The 21,300-nt window shown below is 39.6% G+C and overlaps 1 protein-coding gene across 4 annotated transcripts in view; it reads left to right on the top strand.

Moving 5' to 3' along the window:
• hnf4a (hepatocyte nuclear factor 4, alpha) overlaps positions 1 to 21,300 on the top strand; it is a 141,574-nt gene that overhangs the window by 69,814 nt on the left and 50,460 nt on the right. Inside the window, exon 1 of one of the 4 annotated variants that reach the window (XM_059980564.1) lies at positions 8,111 to 8,173. The exons of 2 other annotated variants lie outside the window; for them this stretch is intronic. Coding sequence is in view for 1 of the 2 variants with exons in the window: in XM_059980563.1 (XP_059836546.1) it covers positions 17,884 to 17,998 (115 nt within the window). In the remaining variant the exon portion in view is untranslated. Of the gene's footprint in view, positions 1 to 8,110; positions 8,174 to 17,759; positions 17,999 to 21,300 lie in introns of those variants that run through there. One more of the 4 variants, XM_059980563.1, reaches the window with a different exon arrangement.

Below are 21,300 nucleotides of genomic sequence, written 5' to 3'. Positions count from 1 at the left end.
AATTCTCCTGCCTCTTATCTTCAAAAGTAACCCAAAAAAGCAGCATACACAGAACAGAGCAGCATACCAGAGAAAAAAAATGAAGCATCTGAACCAGGGCATTACATCTATGATGCTCTGTCGCTTCTGCAGCATCCTCCTCTCAGACACAAGCACCGGGGAATCCAGTTCCACCCCCCCCCCTCCCCGAGCACAACCAGCCTTCCTGACGAGCTTATTCATCTTCTTGGTGTCAGCTGTTCTCACCCAGCTGCCCCAGCTGACTACAGCGTAGAGTCGAATGCTGGCTGCCTCTGAGTCGCAGGATATCTGCAGCATTGTACAGCTGATGTTGAATGACCAGAGCCTCCTCTGGAAGTACAGTCGGCTCTGTCCCTTCTTGTACAGAGCCTCTGCATTTTTAGTCCAGTCCAGTTTAATGTCCAGGTGAGTTCCCAGGTAATTGTAGCCCTAGACAACTTCCACATTTGTTCCCTTGAAGGAGATGCATTGTACAATGTGGAGTTATTGATAGGAATGTGGGAAGTATTAACAAAAGAGGATTCATGTGTGTTTTATTGTTAATAGGTGTTTGATATTCCATAAAACCATAGGAGCAGAATTAGGCCATGCAGCCCATTGAGTCTGCTCCACCATTCCATCATGGCTGATCCTGGATCCCACTCAACCCCTTACACCTGCCTTCTTCTGCCTTAAATATACCCATGGACTTGGCCTCCACTGCAGTCTGTGGCAGAGCATTCTTCAGATTCAGTAGCTCAGCTTCCTCAGCTACCTGGCCTATAATTTTCTTTCTTTTGCCTTCCTCTCTTCTTAAAGAGCGGAGTGACTTTTGCAATCTTCCATTTCCCTGAGACCATGCCAGAATCAAATGATTCTTGACAGATCATGACCAATGGATCCATTATCTCTTCAGCAACCTCTCTCAGGACTCTGGAATGTAGTCTGTCTGGTCCAGGTGACTTAACACCTTCAGACCTTTGAGTTTGCCTAGCATTTTTTCCTTTGTAATAGCAATGGCACTCACTCCTGCTCCCTGAATCTCACGGACCTCTGACACACTGCTAGTGTCTTCCACAGTGAAGACAGATGCATATTGCCCATTAAATTCATCTGCCATTTCTTTGTCCCCCATTACTACCTCACTGACATCATTTTCCAGTGATCCAAAATCAACTCTCACCTCCCTTTTACTCTTTATATAACTGAATAACCTTTGGTCTCCTGCTTTATATTATTGGCTAGTTTGTCCTCATATTTCACCTTTTTCCCTTCTTACAGCTTTTTTAGTTGCCTTTTGTTGGATTTTCTGAATTATCCAACTTCCCACTCACTTTTGTTACCACATATGCCCTTTCCTTGAATTTTATGCAGTTCTTAACTTCCCTTGTCAGCCACAGTGGCCTACCCCTACCATTTGAGAAGCTCTTCCTCTCTGGGACACATCTGTCCTGCATCTTGTGAACTATTTCTAGAAGCTTCAGCCACCTCTGCTCTACTGTCATGCCCACCAGCAGCCTCCTCCCATCCACTTGGGCAAGTTCCTCTCTCATGCCTCTGTAATTCCACATTGACTATGTAGTCAACGTGGATTCATTGGCCTGAAGGGCCTGTTCCCCTGTTTTATGACTCTATGTACATTTTGGAGGGCAGACTAGAATAGTAAATTAATATAAAAAGTAAATTACTAATTGGGATCTAGAAAGATCTGGGTATAAAAGTGAATATTTCATTGAATGAGCAAGAGAAGTTGAGAAAGCAATTGCAAAAGCCTACCAGAACTCATGTTGTAAAGGCACAGAGTACAAAATCAATTAAGATAAGTTGCTTCTTAAACACGGCACTAACATTTGTCTATAGTCTTTACAGACATTTTCAGTCAGTCTTTTAAATTATACACTGTTCCAGCATGTTTCAAGAAATCCATTTTATTCCAGTCCTCAAAATCTCAAAAATCACTGGATTCATTGTATAGGCCAGTTGCACTCACTCAAGCCATAATGAAGACTTTGGAAAGGCTGGTCATGTCGTTTCTCAAAATCATAACTCAAAATTTTCTAGATCTGCTGAAGTTCACCTACAGACCCAGCAGATCAGTAGACGATGCAGCTAACATCAGTCTGCATTCATACTGCAGCTCTTCAACTCCCCCAGTACATCTGTCAGGATTCTCATTATTCACCACAGTTCTGCCTTCAATACCATCAACAATCAGCAACTCTAGAGTTATCACCCGTTCAGGTTCCTGGGTTCATTATTTCACATGAACTCATGATGAGGGAGAACCATATTTCCTTCATTAACAAAAAGAATCAGCAGAGGATGTACTTCTTGTGGCACTTGATAGAATTCCATCTTCCCCGGAACACTTCCCTGGTGCAATTCGACACTGCTGTCATCAAGAACATCCTCATGTTAGCCATTGCTGTCTGGTTTGGCACAACATCCTCTCACAATATACGTATGACCACTACAGTGAACTGTCAGAACAGCAGAAAACACCATTGGTATGTGTCCAGGACAAAGAAGCAAGCAAGAAAAATTGTTACAGGTGCTATCCACCCAGCAAACTGCCTTTTTCCAAAAGCTCCCTTCCAGAAAGCACAGTCGGGCTATTAAAACAAAAACTTAACACCATCTTAAAAGTTCCTTTTGTCAGACAGTTAATCTGATCAAAGTGCAGGTCGATGGGAGTAGGCAGTTTAAATGATTCGGCATGGACTAAATGAACCAAAGGGCCTGTTTGTGTGCTGTATTTTTCCATGAATCTATGACTGTGACTTCTTGCAGACCAGTACTCCCACAAATCAGGTGCACTTCATGTCAGTTGTGTTTGAGCTGCTCCAACCACAAGCGGCCCAGAAACGCTGGATAGCTACTTTTAACAATATACAATGGACATTTTTTCTCTCTGTTCATTAATCCCACAATAGCATGTACTGATCACTGGAACGACCTTACCAGTGTTGGTTTTTAAAGTCAACCTTGCCCCTTCTGGGTGAGGTGCTGCAATTTCTCCTGGTAAGCCGTCTCTGATGCCAGTGATACTGCAACATTCGTGTCCACCTGCATCCTCACGGTCACCCCATCCAACTGCACGGTCACACACTAGCAGTCTTTGTGTCCCGAAACAGATAAAACATGCAAAGCTTCAACCACAAAGTGAATCGCTCAATCTGTCCTCAGTATGCTCCATCGTGCTCATGGCTTTCCTCCTGTTTTTGCAAAAGCCATTTTTCTGACTTTGACAGTGTCTTTTTACTTTTACAGACATGTTCAATATGTCCCTTTTTGCCACAGCTTTGGCGATCTAAATCTTTATACCAGCATTCTTTTGCTGAATGCCCAGTTTTGCCTCAACAATAACACTGATTGTCAATAGGTATCTTATTCTTAAAGTTAGTTTTTATTCTTAAAGAAACTTTATGAACTTGGCAAGATGTGCTCAATAGCTGTGCTTCTTTAGCTGCCATCTCCATAGATGAACTAATCTCAGTTGCCTTCTGTAATGTTTGCCAGTCTTCTGTAAGCAAGTGTTTCTGAATTGTCTCACTATGCAGTCCATACACAAGGCTATCATGTAACATGTCATTCAACAGCTGCCCAAAATCACAGTGTTCAGACAAATGGTTCAGTCCTGCCACAAATTGTGAAATAGATTCACCTTCCTCTTGATTCATTTTATGAAATCTAAACATCTCAGCAATAATCGAAGGTTTAGGTGAATAGAGGTCCTTTAAGGCTTTAACTATGTCCTCATAAAGGCTTAGCTTATCCCCAGGCTTTGCAGGTTGTACAAGATTGAGTAATAAATTAAATGTTATTGCAGCCATGCATTCATCACAGTCAGAAAAGTTGGTACATAAATATAATCTGCAATTTTATTTGCCAGTGCAAAATATTCAAATCTTACAGAATATGAATTCCATTGTCATACAGTCCCATACTTCCAAACATTATCAAATAACCATTTTCAAATACAATCATATTCCAGAAAAGTTAACTAGTCTTATCTGTCAGTCTCTCTCTCTCTCTCTCTGCCTAAATTGTTTTATTTAACTGTCTTTTTCTTATTCCCTCCCCTCGGATTCTTCACTCGCCATGTTCCTGCGGCTGTTTTCTCATGGCACCTTCTTTTCACTCACCCACATTACACGGCAGTACATCGCCAGTGTGTCACATGGACTTTTCTTGACAAAGAGAGTAAAACAATGAATATCACGTGAGAACTTGACACATCATCGCCAGTTATGTTTGCGGCAATGGGAAGCTGTGTGGCAGTGAATTATACACACAAGAGACAGGGGGTGACTAACAAGTGTGCAGCTGTTTATTTTGCTTGTAGGTTATCCACCCAGAATGCCCTCTCACATTCCCGCACGTAACACACAGGGAAGCTTAACAGCAACACGTGAGGGTCAAAATATACATGAAAAGATAACAATAATGTTCATCTAATTCCATTTCACAATTTTTACAATTTGTATTCTTCTATTCAATAAGTGTTTAAATGCAACTTATCAAATGTTTTCTAATGTTGCAGATGCTTTTTTAAATTGCAGAATTAATATGGCTGTTACGGTTTCAATGCAAACAATATATGAACCCTCCCACAACTTTGAAGCTGAATTCCAAGCTAGCTGGTAATTGAACATTACGAATTATGACTTCCCTGGCTAGTATTTTTTTATATATTTGCACAGGGTGTAATAAAGTTTAAGTTACTAATTGTATTTTATGAAATTAGGGATAACTAGGTTGAAGTGAAGTCATCCTCAGGGAACTCCAAGTTTTCCTAATCATTAGCACTTGCTTTTCCATTTACTCAAATCATGGAATTGTTTCAGCACCGAAGCAATACATGTCAGCTCTTGTCCCATTCCCTTATCTTTCCCATAGCTCTGTAGTTAATTTTCATTCAAATATTAAAGCTGTTCTCTCTTGATTTTCCTCTTCTGTTCTGTTTCCACTATGCTTACAGTCACTGAAAACCATCCACCCTTCTACATAAAAATATTTTCTCACATCTCCCCCCCACCCCCCGTATCTTTTGCCCAACCTTGTAAATCTTTGCCTCTTGTCATTAAAACACTTGGAAACAATTTCCCTTTCTTTATCCCATCTTAATGGATGCAATCTTGAGAACTTTATCGGATTTATGTTTAATTTATTTGCTCAAAACAATCCCATCTTTTCATCCAATTAAAGTATCTCCATTGTTATACTATAACTTCTTAAGGACCTATAGATCCTTTCTAAGAAGGGATGACCAGATTTAAAAATATATTGCATTTGTAGCTTAATAATATTTGATGCAGATTCAATATAATTTCCCTGGTGTTTTACTCTGCTTCTGTAAATGACTTCCGCAATTATATACATCTTACCAAGCACCTTCTCAAAATGCTGTGTCTAGTTCAAGAATGTGTACATTTATATCCACCCTTCCTTCTATTCCTACACAAATTTTAGAACTGTTTCAATTATTTAGTTGTCCTTCCAACCTGTATCACTTCACACTTCTGTGTATTAAATTTCATCTGCCACTTGCCTGCCCATTCTGCCGTACTAAAATATTTTTGTGCAGTCCATTACCATCCTCCTTGCTGATAACCGCACCTGCAAGCACTGCATTATCTACAAACTGATGAATAGATATCAAAATACTAATGGACCCAGCACTGGGATCATGAAAGCAACAGCCCTGCAGTGTGGAAAACAACAAAACTCCATTTTCTGCAAGCCAATTTCATACACATACCTCCACTACCTTAATTCCTCAGGCCTTAAACATGCTTAGGATAAACTTTGTGAGAATTTAATCAAATTCCATCTTAAAGTACATATAAGCATGATCAAATTACATTTTCCTTATCAACTTTCTCTATGATTATCAATATTAAGGAACAGTACCATAAGTAGACTGTGAAAGCAAATACTATAGTTATTCTGAAGATGTATTTCCAGAATCACTGCAAAACAAATGGGGCTGAAAGCTTCCTCTTCTGCAGGATTTTGTTAGATGGATACCATATCTCAAAGCACAACCCACTTCCTGGTAGGCACTCTCTGCCATTTTTGAACAACATAAGATTCTCCCAAGGCCTGCTGGAAGATGTTTGGTGACTCTGTGCAAGGCCACAGGGTTTGGGCCTTGTGGCTGCTGTGACAGGATAAAGCCAGGTAACTGGAAATCAGACAATACTCCTATAAAGAGACTGTGGGTGGCCTCGATCCGGTTGAGACCAAACAATCAGCAGCTAGATGTTGGAGCAAGCCAATGTAAGGACAGGAGGGGAAAGTGCACTGAAATCAAGAGAAAAAGGGATGGGGAAAATAGGGCAAATGAAGGACAAAGGAGCATGAAATAGATGTGGAGATGTGGAGGGATGTGAGCTCAGAGCTTGGGAGAACGAAGGAGGAAGAAATGAAGAAGGGAGTGAAATCAGCATGGGAGGGATAGGAGACGGTGAGGAAAATGGTATGAGCAAGAGTGTGTGTGTGTGTGTGTGTGTGTGTGTGTGTGTGTGTGTGTGTGTGTGTGTGTGTGTGTGTGTGTGTGTATTTGGTTGGCTAAAAGGTCACAAATTCGCCGAGTTTCATCCTTCTCTGCGTTATACCAGGAGTCACTTCTGCAAGATAGGTCAGTGCTCATCTCCTACAAGTTGTTTCTTTACTCTGGTCCTGCATGGCCTCTCACTCTGCTCACCCAACTATTACTGGCATATGGGACTTCTCCATCTCCCAACCTCAAGGATCTGGAAGTTATAGTCAATGAAAAGTGCAAGCATAATCTTTCTCTTTTTATCCTTCTGTTTGGCATTTTACATCTGAACCCTTAGGAAATCACCGTTGTTTATAATGGCTGGAGACTCAATGTTACATAGGATGCAGAGCTGAGTTCAGAAGTGGCAGATTGAGTTCCATCCAGAAAAGTGTGAAGTGATTCACTTTGGAAGGTCGACTTTGAAGGCAGAATGCAGGGATAATGGTAGGATTCTTAGCAGTGTCGTGGTACTGAGGGATTTTGCGGCCATGTCCATAAATCCCTCAAAGTTGTCACTCAAGTTGATCGGGTTGTTAAGAAGGTGTATGGTGTGTTGGCCCTCATTAGTTGGGGGATTAGGTTCAAGAGCCATAAGTTGCAGCTGTATTAAATGCTGGTTACACCACACATGGAATATTGTGTCAGGATGCTGTCTGGATTGGGGAATTTGTCTAATGAGGACAAGGGGTGACTTGATTGAGGTGTACAAAATAATACGGGACATAGATCAAGTGAACAGCCAAAGACGTTATCCTGACAGAAATGGCTAATACAAGGGGGCATAATTTTAAGGTGAATGAACAAAAGTATAGAGAAGTGAGCTTTTTTCACTTACAGAGTCCGGTGGGTACATGGAATGCACTACCAGTGGTGGCAGTAGAAGCAGAAATATTAATGGCATTTAAGAGAGTTGTAGACAGGCACACAGATGATAGAAAAATGGAGGGCTATGTAGGAGAGAATGTTAGATTGATCTCAGAGCAGGTTAAAAGCTTAGCCAAACGTTCATGGGCTGAAGGGCCTGTACTGTGCTGTACTGTTTGATGGAGGTAATTATCAGCAAAAATCTCACATGGACAATGCATTCTGAACCTGTATGCCACCCTGCACTGCATCCCCCATCATTGTAGTAAATCAGAGCACGGGTAAGCTCCACAGCTCTGGAATAGAGCCCTAGTTCATGAAATGAAGAGTTTTTGGAAAGGAGGATGAACATTCTCTGAGGTTATTTAACCAGATAAATTGGCACCCTTAATTTGGGATGAACACCAAAGTACTTCCTCAGCATTTAATAATAAGCGAAACTACTTTAAATGTTCCAATGGAGTATTTTCTTAAGACAAAATTTTGTGTGACTTTATTACTGATCTTAAAACATAATTTTAATTGTACATTAGTGTAAATGAATTTAAATAACAAGTACCAATATAAATGTCTAAGCAGGTAAAGGACATATCAGCTTGTACAAAGTTGATCATTGCCAGTGAGGATGCTATCATGTTAAAACTGTCACTTATTAAGTCATAAAATAAAATGCATGCTATTTCAAACAGAAATGCTTATCTTGCTTGCTGGGAACACTGTACAAACGCAGACCAAAATGTCCACAAACTCTTTCGAATCAAGGTATGTTGATATGATGTTGTTTATTTGCTGAATAACTGAGATGAGCACATAGATAAATCATTAACACAATGCAAAATGTGTAATAAAAGTCTCTACATGGAATTCAGGGGTTTGAGAGAAATTGTGAGAAGTGAAAACATTAAGAAGTAGAAAATCACTTTATTTCTAATATCTCCCTGTTTTTATCTGCTGATTAACATAAATTTGACTTCCAGCCAGTCTCTACTGCAGCTTATCACACTGAGCACTTCAAAAGGAAAAAAATCTATAGATCACAGACATTCATATGGCTGGCAGATTCTGCAGTTTTATTAGACAAACATGTAGGGTGGGATGAAGCTTCAAAAGTGTTTTGAATCTGCACCTTTTTTTATGTCTTATTTTTTGAGCAGTGAGTTACAAACGTTTGCACAGCATAATTTTTTTTCCCAAAATCATCACAATATAAATTCTGCTTTATGCCTATGTTCACCCTCCTCTAATCTATGGTTTCATTTATGTCTACAAAGTCTCCTCATTCTGTAATCTCCTTCCACTGATAAATCACTTCAGCCACTTAGACCCATGCGGCAACAACTACTTGCATTTTCAAAGCATTTAAAATATTAAAAGGCTCCAAGCCATTTCTCAGGAACATGATATAAGGATCATACAACACACATTATGAAAACACATTTCCACATCGCATAAGGTGAAAAAAAAACTCGGGGGGACATTATGATCAATTCACTATTTGAAAAGTGACCAAATAGTCAATAAAAAGACAAGATGGATTTAAAGCAATAAATATTCAGCTGCATTATTAAAATATGTGGTAAATGTAGAGTAAGGAGTAAGAGGTTTAGTGAGGTTGTAATGAAAGGTTTTTTTCAGCCAGAGGGCAGTTGGAGTATTGCTCTGGGAGAGTACTGGTGGCATAAACTCTCATTTAAGGAGTATCTAGACCAGGGGTTTCCAACCTGGGTGTTTACTTGCTTAGTGGTATTGGTCCATGGCGTGAAAAGGATGTGAACTCCTGATCTGGGCGGACTTTTGAATCAACAAAACAGTGATGCCTATGGGCAAAGTGCTTGGTAATGGGGATTAGTCTACAGAAATACTTAACAATTAGCACTGTGTGTTTCAAAGAGCTCGTTTCTGTGCTGGAACAGAGGCATAGCAAGCAGAAACAATCCCCCAGAGGACCAGTGACCTGACCCCAAGTGCCGCTTGTACGGAGCTGCATGATCACACGAGATCCTTCTGGATGCTCTGGCTTCTATCCCAACACCACAAAAAATGTGCAGGGGGGCTGGTAGGCAAATTGGCCCCTGTAAATTCCCTCTAGTGTGTAGGCGAATCCCACTCGAATCCGGGGAGAACTGATGGTATGTGGGGAGAGTAAAATGCTTCAAGGTAGGATGAATGTAAAAATGGATGATTTGTGATTGGCGTGGAATTGTTGGACTGAAGGGTGTTTTTCCATATTGCATGACACTATGACTAGCAAGTAGGAGGTAGATTTCACGGAGCATTTTAAAGGTATGATGAGGTACAGAAAGGTGTGCAATGATTTCACAGCTGGAATCCAGGAATCTGAGGCACTGCTGCCAGCTGTAGAAATGATAGATAGAGAAGGCCAGCACTGGTGGACTGCAGTTACCTTATGGATTTATAAGGCTGGATTACAGTGTTTGTAGGGCTGGGAAGGGGCGAAGTCAATGGAAGGATTAAAAAAACAAAGCTGTGAGTTTTATAAATGCGATATTATAGGAAAACGCAATGTGAGCCGGCATGAAGGGTGATGCATTGGAATTCTTGTCCTGAATCCTCTGACTTCACCTTTCTCAAATGCTTTAAAAGCTTCCTCAAAACTGTCTCTGTAACCAAGATGTTGCTCACTTCTCAGACTTTATAGAGTCACAGGGTTGTACAGTCCAGTTGTACCAGCATGTACCACAGTATCTAGCTGTTCGCCCTCTCCTTTCAAAATTTTCTGTCCAACTAGAGGCATCCTTGTCATTCAGACAAGGGAGGCAATTTACCATTCTGGAGTATTACTCTTAACCACAGAAGCACTCATCTGTTCTCCCCAGCGATTCACCATCAGCATTGTTCATCTACACATTTCTCTCCCCTGCTGTACGCCAATGTCAACTATTGTGCCACAAAGCTGTTGCATCTTCTACTGAAAGGCCTTCCCTCCAAAACTATAGATGTTTGATAAACCAATAACCAATGGGACGTTTCTACCTCTACTTACTGCCCTTTGGCTTCTAGTGGTCACCCATCTCCTTTCTTCCTGTACTCTTGCTAACTTGCTAAACCTATTCTCCACACTCAGGCTGCTTCTGCTGTTTGTGGTCTGACAGGAGCTGCAACTCAGCACACTTCCTGCAGATGTCATGATTGGAAGTGTCCCTGATCTCCCACATTCTACAGGAGGAACATGCCACTTGCCTACCTAACATTTTCTTTATCCCTGTCCCTTTCACTTAGAAAGAGAAGAGATTTTATCAGATCATGACTTACCAACCTGACTGAATCCCAGCATTCACCAAAGCCTACGTTTGAGCTCAACAGGAGCAATTTGACCTCATAGCCTCCAAAAAAAGTGACCACTTACAAAATGCCTCTGCCTTACATATTTGCCTCTCTCTGCATATATCTTGATCACCAAAAATCCCAAAGTTGCTGCTAGTTCCTTAGCTATCTCTAAGCCTTAATTCACTCTCACAACTTTGGTTCTGCAGCAGTTTATCCACTTTTTCCCTACACCTCACTGCTAAGGATAGTTTTATATTATTACAGTTTGTACGTGAATGCACGTTGGTATTGTTGATTCAAGAGTATGACAACCTACTTGCAAACCTCCCTGGATAAAATATCAGCTTTTCCCTCCTTTAATTTAATTTGTTTTTTTGAAATATATTCTTCTGTGGCTTGGTGTAAATTATGGACCTGGATTTTCACATAGATGGTTCGCTTGTCAGAACAGCAGTGGGACAGGAATTCCACCTGACAGAAGTCCCCAGTGCCGACTTGGAAGCACATGCAGCACTACGGGACAGAGGTGCATGAGTCATGCCAGCAGAATCTCAGCTGCACCTGGATGGCCTGCAAAGAAACTGCAGGTTTTAAATTTGTCTGGCTCTTAATGTAAAGAACACAGGATGGTGAAGATGAGGATTCAGTAGAAAAATAAATAGAAGAAAAAGCAGAAGCTATAAAAGCATGGTGCTGATGTTATTTTATTATTATTGTAACCTGAATTTGTATTGGAATGGAAATGTATGTTTATTTACTTTGGCCCTCAGTGTTCTTTCTGTCCTTATTAATGAACAGAGTTTGCTGAAGGTTCATAGAGTTAAATTACATTAGATATAGAAACATAGAAAATAGGTGCAGGAGTAGGCCATTCGGCCCTTCGAGCCTGCACCACCATTCAGTATGATCATGGCTGATCATCCAACTCAGAACCCTAAATATCAACCCTAAATCTAAACCCATATCCCAGTAAATACATATATTGATCAGGTACAAGTGACTCAAATCAATGTCATCAGTTTCTCTGATTACATTGACTTGAATTGGATTGCTTCATCTTTGCTAAATTTTATGGGAGAAAATGGTTGTGGCTTCATAGTTGGGAAAAGAAATCTACCAAAGAAGGTCTAAGAAATCTACCAGATCTATCAAATCACCCCAATACTGTCTTTTGTTCAGCCTGTTTACATTCAGTCATTATTCTCTCCGTGGTTGAAATTGGTATTAAGTAAGAGTGGAAAATGGGCAAGGGCAAATTGCTAGCCAATTTTTCATCCATACTGACTTGCTCTGTCATCACATTGGTAGAGATGGGGTTTGGAAGTGGATGAGAGTTGAATGTTTTGTGATCTAAAGCAACACTTACAGCCATCGACCCTGTTACCCACTACCTATGGGATAGATCCTCATAGGATGTTGTGTCCAAGCTTTGTCAACCCACAGCACCTACCCTTCCTTGCTATCTGTCAGGAATTATGTCATAAAAGCTAGGACAGAAGATATAGTTCACTATTATACTTAAAATTTTCTGAGTTAGTTTCTACAAAGGAATATGTGCCAATGTTTTGAAGCCTCTAAGCCCATAACTGTCAACACGTAGTGTTTTTGGCGTTATAATTTGCTAACAAACAACCATGATTGGAGACCTAAGGGATGGCATTCTCTCTTCTATTTACTGTGATCTAGGTAACTCTGTTGTAAACAAGGAATTGAACAAGCTTTTGCCTTAAAACCTCATCTCTTACTGTTACTTCCCTTGTCATTTTAAATCAACAACAAATGTAAAGAAGGAAAATGCTGTCACCCGCGAAACAGAAAGATATGCTGGAAATCAGAAGCAAAGTACAAAAAAAAAAAAAAAGATTTCATGGAAGTCAGCAGGTCAGGCAGCATCAATAGACAGAAATACATCTATAGACTGAAACATTTCAGGGTGAAACACTTCATTGGGATTAAAAGAAAGAGGACAAAAGCCAGAATCAAGGGATGGGATGAGGAAGAGGAGTACAAGGTGAAGCACTACTCTTCACCACTCTTCAACGATGGGAGATCCAGGTGAGAGGTGGGGTGGTATGGAGGAAGAGAGGGGAGAGTGGGATGTAGGAACGATGTGAGAAGCTGGGAGGTGATAGGTGGAAGTAACAAAGGGTCTAAGAAGATAGAATCTGATAGGAGAAGACACTAGACCAGAAAATTAATTAGAAAGAACAGGGGAATCAGTGGGAGGAAGATATAGGTGATGCGCAGGTCATGAGGGTGGGGAACGGGGATGAAGCAATTAGGGAAAACAAAGGGGAGATGAAAAAGGAAAACAGAAGAAGTTATCAGAAATTAGACAGATCAGTGTTGGAGACTGCCAAGACAGAAGGTGAGGTGTTGCTTCTCTAATCTCTGTCTGGCCTCAGTGCGTTCAGAGGGGTATGGTTAGAACAGGTGAGATAAGTGGAGAAGTCAAGACTGATTATGTCTGTTTAGCAGAAAGAAATGAGGAAAAAACAGAGTGGACAGATGGCCTAGTGGCCTGTTTTGAGGAGGGGGTTGAAGGCAGGAGAAGGGGTCCTCCATGGGTGCAGTGGGGTAAGGAATTCTTGCCAAAGAAGTAGGCCTGGAAATGCAGCTGATGGAAGAAGAGTCTGGTGTCATGGTGGCCATGGAAGTCATTGAGGTGTGGTCAGGATGATAGGGAAGCAAAGGTCAAGCCCATGCTGAGGGCAGAATGTTCTGTCTCAGAGAAAAGAAGGTTGGAGCAATTGGTGAAGACATGGAAGGTGTTTGAGCTGGGGTCAAAGGAGTGTTGAGGGTTGGAGGGGGGTCATGGAAAATTTAGGAAGATGGGGGAAGATAGAGGAATGAAGGGAAAATAAAGGCAATGGGGAAGTTTGGGAGAACAGGAATGGATGGGAATGGTGATAGAAGATACAGATTGGAGGATCGCTGCATTGGACAATTTCACTCCATCCACCATAACAGCCAGGATATCCTGGTGGCCATCCATTTTCTCATTCCCACAATGACATGTCTGTCTATGGCTTCCTTTACTTACTGTTGAGTACAGACACAGTGTAGAGGAATAACACCTGATATTCTATTTTAGTAGTCTCCAACTTGATGGCATCAACATTGATTATTCCAACTTCTGCAGACCATCCCCTCTGTGCCCCTCAATCTTGTTTTCCATAATTCCTCTTGTCCCATTACCCTTGCTCTTTCCTCTTTCCCACCCTCATGACCTGCCCATCACCCACACCTTCCTCCTTCTAGTTCCTCACTTCCTTCCCTTTATTCCATGGTCCATGCACCAAATTCCATGTTCTTCAGCCCTTTGCCTCTTCCATCTTTCAGCTCCAGGCATCTCAAACCATTCCCATTTCCCCTCCCTCCACCTCTCCCCTCTCCTGGGATGACCTATCAGCTACCAGTTCATGCTCCTCCCCTTCCCCTACACTTTGTTTTCTGGCTTCTACCCTCTTTCTTAACAGTCCTGGTGAAGGGTCCTGAACTACCAATTGTTTATTTCCCTCCATAGTTGCAGCCTGACCTGATGAGTTCCTCAGGCATTTGCTTTTGAATTGCATTCACACGATGCCTTTTATGGTGTCAGGACTCTTTAGAACCAACTAAGTAAACTGTGAACAAGACACACCAGATGCTGGAGGAACTCAGCAGGTCAGGTAGTATCCAATGGAAAGAATAAACAGTCAACACTTTGAGCCGAGACCCTTCATCAGGACAGGAGTCCTTCCAACATCCGCAGATTTTCTCGCCCAAGTAAACTGAGGTGTGGCAGAAATCAGCAGCAGAGCCTGGGCAGGTCCTGAGGACAGGAATTCAGAATGACCGTGAACTTAATGGCCAGGAGCAAAGCTTCTGAAGCACACGTGTGAGGGTTTATTTGTAGTTATAAGAGATAATTGATCACATTAAGCACAAAAGAATGCCTTGGCCCTTTTAAATAACATGGTCTAGAGAAATGACATTAGCAAAATCTTATTGTTCAGTGAGTATTTCTCAGACCAATGAGAACTGCAAGTAAAATTTGATCTACAGTTATACAACACTATCAAGGCTTTCAAAATCCCAATTTCTTCAATCAAAGTCTCTCCTGACCTCTTATTTGTCAAGGATTACAAACAATTTGTGCTTCTCTCCTAATTTAATCCCTGAAGTTGTAATCGGCCAGTGGATGTTCTTCCTATGAATCTGTGTGGCACTGATTTCAATGCCAGTTCATGTTCTTCACATGAGTGGTGCAGAATTTAAATGTTATTACAAATATGATCTAATGCACACTTCGTCGAGTTGCAGCACAATTGCTACAATTAAACTCTAGCCTTCTTGTTTTAAAGAAAAACATTCCCCTTTTTCTTGCATACTTCTGCAGTTTTTCACTAATTTGATCACATAGGCTGCCTACACCTCTGAGACATTCATGTTTCCAATCATTTAATCTATAGTCACTGCAAATGGTAATGAAATCAATCTTCTTGGATTTTGCCCATAATTGATACAATTTTCGCTTCAGCTCTTGAGTGATAAACTGAAGGAGCAAATTAATTGAAATGAAATCTTAGAACCATAGAACCATAGAACATTACAGCACAGAAACAGGCCTTTTGGCCCTTCTTGGCTGTGCCGAACCATTTTTCTGCCTAGTCCCACTGACCTGCACCTGGGCCATATCCCTCCATACCCCTCTCATCCATATACCTGTCCAAGTTTTTCTTAAATGTCAAAAGTGTGCTGGCATTCACCACTTCATCTGGCAGCTCATTTCACACTCCCACCACTCTCCGCGTGAAGAAGCCCCCCCAATGTTCCCTTTAAACTTTTGCCCCTTCACTCTTAACCCATGACCTCTGGTTTTTTTCTCCCCTGGCCTCAGTGGAAAAAGCCTGCTTGCATTCACTCTATCTATACCCATCATAATTTTATACACCTCTATCAAATCACCCCTCATTCTTCTACACTCCAGGGAATAAAGTCCTAATCTATTGAACCTTTCACTGTAACTCATTTTCTCAAGTCCCAGCAACATCCTTGTAAACCTTCTCTGCACTCTTTCAACCTTATTAATATCCTTCCTGTAATTTGGTGACCAAAACTGCACACAATACTCTAAAGTCGGTCTCAACAATGTCTTATACAACCTCACCATTACACTCCAACTCTTATACCCAATACTTTGATTTATAAAGGCCAAAGTACCAAAAGTTCTCTTTACAACCCTATCTACTTGTGACACCACTTTTAGGGAATTATGTATCTGTACTCCCAAATCCCTCAGTTCTACTGCACACCTCAGTGTCCTACCATTTACCTTGTATGTTCTACCTTGGTTTGACCTTCCGAAGTGCAATACCTCACACTTGTCCACATTAAACTCCGTCTGCCATTTTTCAGCCCATTCCTCCAACTGGTCCAAATCCCTCTGCAAGCTTTGAAAACCTTCCTCACTGTCCACTACACCTCCAATCTTTGTATCATCAGCAAATTTGCTGATCCAATTTGCCACATTATCATCCAGATCATTAATATAGATGACAAATAACAATGGACCCAGCACTGATCCCTGTGGCACACCACTAGTCACAGTCCTCCACTCGGAGTAGCAATCCTCCACTACCACTCTCTGGCTTCTTCCATTGAGGAAATGTCTAATCCAATTTACTACCTCTCCATGTATACCTAGCGACTGAATCTTCCTAACTAACCTCCCATGTGGGACCTTGTCAAAGGCCTTGTCAAAATCAGTTTGACCAGGCAATGGTAATTGTTTCTATCTGATATTAGTGATGAATATTTGTAGTCGATTTAGTATTTTTAATTTAAAATAGTGTGGAAATTAAGAAAAAAACAAAAGCATACTCTCTTTTTATCAGTTTTTTAAAATTTTGTTTATTTTATTTAATAAAGAAAAATAACACATTTGCTCTTTGCATTGGGCGTGCCATTAAACTATACAGTTGGTAAATGCAGAAGTATTTGGAGAAGTAAGTAATGGAAGCTACACTAGTGTTTTGTTGTGATGAACTCCTGACTTTAAAGTTTAGCAATGGAGAAATATCAGCTTCTAGTATGATATTGCACTTCTCCAATTATCAGGATCCAGTTTGTTCCAGGCACCTTTAAAAGCTTATCCAATCTGACTCTCAATAAAATGGAAGTAACATTGCAGTAATATAGATGGTGAAAATTCTGTTTATCATTGCAAGAAAAAAGTCAAGTTGGTAGAATCTAAATTTGGCAAACTGTAAGCAGGAAAAGGAAACAAAGTGCACAAATGAATGTACTGGGGTGCTAATGTTCAGAGTTAAGAAAACAGCGGTAGAATGGGGATCCAAACTGAGTCATTAATGATTACAGTGGAAAAGGGAGATGTGCAGTTAAAGGCATTGTCCCATAACATGGCTTACACTGATTTACCGATTGCAAAACTTCGATTAGCCACTTTTCCTTGCATAAAAACTCAAATTTAATTGCATATGTCACTGAAAGCTACTTCAGGGTAATGACTAGCTGCAGTTTGCGAGTAGTATTTAAATTAATTAAAAATGCCAGTGGTGTGAGCTTTATTTTATTTGTGCTATTTTAATACTGATTGCAACACAAGTTCATTGCTGATATTAGACTGCAAGTATTTTAATACATGCTGTTTAACATGATTAATAAATGGAAAACTTGAGCTTTCTGTAGTTGGTCGTTCAAAGTAAGGTTACTCTTGAACCTTACAGTCTATATAAACTTTACATGATATCACACATGGAAACTCACTCTATCTTCCTTTCATCTTCTTTCCTGCTATGTTGTTTAGCAATGGCAGATGACAGAATAAAGTGATAGAAGAAAGAAAGCAGAATATAATTTCTGCTTGGTCCAATCATCTTTCACTAACAATTATTAATGAAACAGTAGCTGAGATCAGCAAACTGCATGTCATTAAATAATAAGCTGCTTCAGAAATCAGTGCCTTTAAAAAAACATATTGATAGAAGGAGAGATTAAATATTAACATGAAAATCCCTCCACCCCTCGTCAGCATATATCACTAGTAGTTTGTGCTTCATTTAAGTAAAATACTTGTTAAACATCATAGCTGATAGAGACTCAGTCAATGCAAGCCTGGCAGACTGGTCATCAACCTTCAGAGAAGTTCGCTGAAAGAAGGACTGTGGAGTTTTGGTAACATGCGCTTGTCGAAAGCTCTGATAGAAATGGATTTGCCAGATTACACAGCAGCCTTAGATCCTGCTTACACAACTCTGGAGTTTGAGAATATGCAAGTGTTGGCAATGGGTAATGGTGAGTTCCTAATTTTTTCGTTGCTGTCAGTTTTGTGGATTTAATACTGTAAGGTTTAGAATTTGCCAAAGTGTAGCCTTTTCAAAGGTATGAAAGTTCTGGTGTGCTTCATGCAAGTAGTATTTTACACTCTCATGGCCAACTGCAATATAGAACTTTAGAAAACATTTTTAATACTTTCTTAAGTGTTACAGAATGTTTAGAAGTTAATTTGTTTTCTTCAATGTTTATATTTAAGCAAGTTAAGAAAATAAATTCCAATGTTTGTACTTTTAAGAAAACACAAATGCTTTAAAAATCCCATAAAGAACTTGCTTACTAATTTTTATAATGAATATCCAAAAGATTTTGTTAGGCAGACACCTATATCATCAGATTCTTTGTGTCCTTTAACCTTATTTACTGTCCTACTGTCTAGCTCATTGTTTCAAATGTTTACCTGAAATTTGTTTTGCTCACCCAGCCCCATATTAAAATAACATCATGAGGTTGTTTCCAAAGAGCCATCCTAAATATCAGTATCTGTATGATCAGTTTTACATTGAAATTACCTTTTATATATTACCGATCAATTTGCAATGTATAAATGGCAGCACTTGAATACCTGATGGGTATGCTTTCTGTCTGAACCAGCAAAGATAACTTAATCATGAAAAATGTGTTAAGTCTGGTTTCAAAATCCACTATAGCTACAACTTCCAGTTTTAAAACAATGGTATTTAGAGAGTAAAGTAAATCCTGAGAAATCCATGTGATAAGGCCCTGCTAATTGGTTATCATGTCATTTAAAAACTGCAAATGAAATATATTTCAAATGTTAAATAGAATCATTTAAGTTTAGATTATGCTAAATGAAGCTTTTACATAAATTCTGCTCATAGGATCAGTTCAGCTGGAAACTAACAAGTACTTACTGTACCTGTGTAATAAATTACTGTGTTTATAGCACAATTCAGTTACCACATGCTGCCCAGGCACTGTGTTACCTTTAATGATAAAAAAAATCAAATCTTCACCACATGTCAATTTCAATTTCAGGACATTTCCATGAATGTACAGTCTCACATATTGCCTCCCTAAATTATTCAGTTTAAATTATAAAACTCCAATTCTTCTTAAAGCTTTCAAATAGGTCAGTAAAAAACAACAAAATTATCATTGACCAGCAACAATCGCAACCTCAATCTGACATGGAAGCACATCAGAATGAAAACTAGTTCAGCGGCCTAAATCAAGGGCGGAAGCAATGACTTGAAGCTAGATTTGACAGTAAGGTTCTAAAAAACATTATTTTTATTGTTTAATTACTTCTATTTAATTAGTATAAGATTACATTTGGATCTTTCTTTGTAATTTGGATGTTTAGATATAGCCAAGTATGCCTTTAAGTTTTCACTGTCCACTAACATCTTTAGATAGCACAAATCTTTAAATGAGATATCTCAGTCTAGTTAAAAAGCTTGTCAATAAGATAAATTATTTAATACTGATAACAATAGCCGCCAGTGCACAATGGAATGGGTTAGAGGTACTGTATATAAATCTTTTTAAAGAAAATCTGCTTTACAAGTTTCCATAACATTTCAGAACTCTTGCTTACCAAATAGTGGGTAGGATTGAATCCTAGATTGGTCACTACTCATCTAAATGAATCAGTGGCCATTTAGTTCCTGTGTAGGCATGTCTCAAACTCATTCTATTCAATACATTTTTTTCCCCTGATTCCAATCTCTTGCTTACAGGCCTTTTCTGTTAAGATGACATTCTATGGCATAAGCATGCTTTCAGTTGGTCAGTCTGAAGAACCTGAAATATGGCAAGAATTGGTTATCTTTTGTACAACTTGAGATTACAGCAAGAAGTTCAACCATTTTTTATTCACTTGTGCTCCTTTGTGTCATCACACCTAAATATTCAGACTGAAGCTAAAGTATTAATGTCAGAACATACATTCAGTAATGCATTTCCGAATAGGAGTCTAGGGTATCCCTGACACTGCCACCTATGTAAGAACAACATCTTACCGAAAAGTATAACCGTTTTATGACACTTTGAAGTTTCTTGATTATTGTTTCGCACAAGGAATTTGGAAAGAACAGCTTAGTTTTTTGTGTTGGATTTTAAAGGAGAATGGAGTCATTCAGATTCAAAAAACCCCGGTTGTAGCATGAACAATGGAGAAATGAATCGACTGAAATAGATACTTTTTAAAAATATTTCTTTCCCTGACCCTGAGATCATCAATCACCCATTCTTTGATAAAACTATTCTTCAGCTTGGTCTGGGGTGCAGTCTTCTGATTAGAACTCATCTCCAATCTGACCAGAGAGACCTGATTGAAAGTGGTTGGCTGCACTACCAGAAAGGCAGCTACCAGCTGCTGAGGCTCTATCCCCCAGGATCGCCGGCTATCAAAGCTGCTGTTGAAATTGCATCTGTAGACACCTTTCACTTTCAGAAGCATTCATATAGACTTGGGAAATATGAATTAAATACTTTGAAATTAAATTGCTTTTACAAAATTAAAGCACCAAAGAAAAACATATGTGCACTAAAAACAATTTTAAAACTTTAAACTCATGGACATAAATCAAATTAAGAAGTCCACCAGCCTTTCTGTCTGCAGCCATTACTTCCCATTAAATTCAACAGGGTTTCAGTATTTGTGCTAGATCTCATCTGGTGGAGGCCCAGATCTCCAAAGCTATGAGCGTGAAAATCTGTGTAAAGCACGACTGCCTCATTGAATTCCATAAAGAGGTAAAAAATACAGCCACATGAAGCTTAGTGGTCCCGGAATGTTTTTGCAAAATTCAGCTCTGCAGATTACTGTTCTAGTTTCACTTCATTTTCCGTTCAGTTCTGAAACACTGCAGTTAAACCTAAATAATGGTTCTGGCAAATAATTTTTAAGTATTTTATAATTCATCCAGAGGGAACATACATGTCATGCTAAAGCTTTGGAATAAAAATCTTCCTTTGATTCAATGTTACAAATAAAGACCCAAATGTTGCAGATGTGGCAAAATCATGAGACAAAAAATGATCACCTCATTGATTGTAAAGAAGAAAAGTATCAAATTACCAAAAGTATCACAGCATAAAAGCCAGGACCAACAGGCTCCTGACAACTTCGTCCACCAGACCATTAGACTGCTTAATTCATGCTGACACTACTGTATTCCTATGTTATATTGACTAATCTGTTGTAGACAATATTTATTATAAATTACTATAATTGCACATTGCACATTTGAACAGAGACGTAACAGTATTTGAAGGACATAAGTAATAAAGTCAAT

Source organism: Hypanus sabinus, chromosome 9 (genome assembly GCF_030144855.1).
Source record: "Hypanus sabinus isolate sHypSab1 chromosome 9, sHypSab1.hap1, whole genome shotgun sequence".
NCBI lineage: Eukaryota > Metazoa > Chordata > Chondrichthyes > Myliobatiformes > Dasyatidae > Hypanus > Hypanus sabinus.
This window is presented reverse-complemented; position numbering and strand designations above follow the sequence as displayed.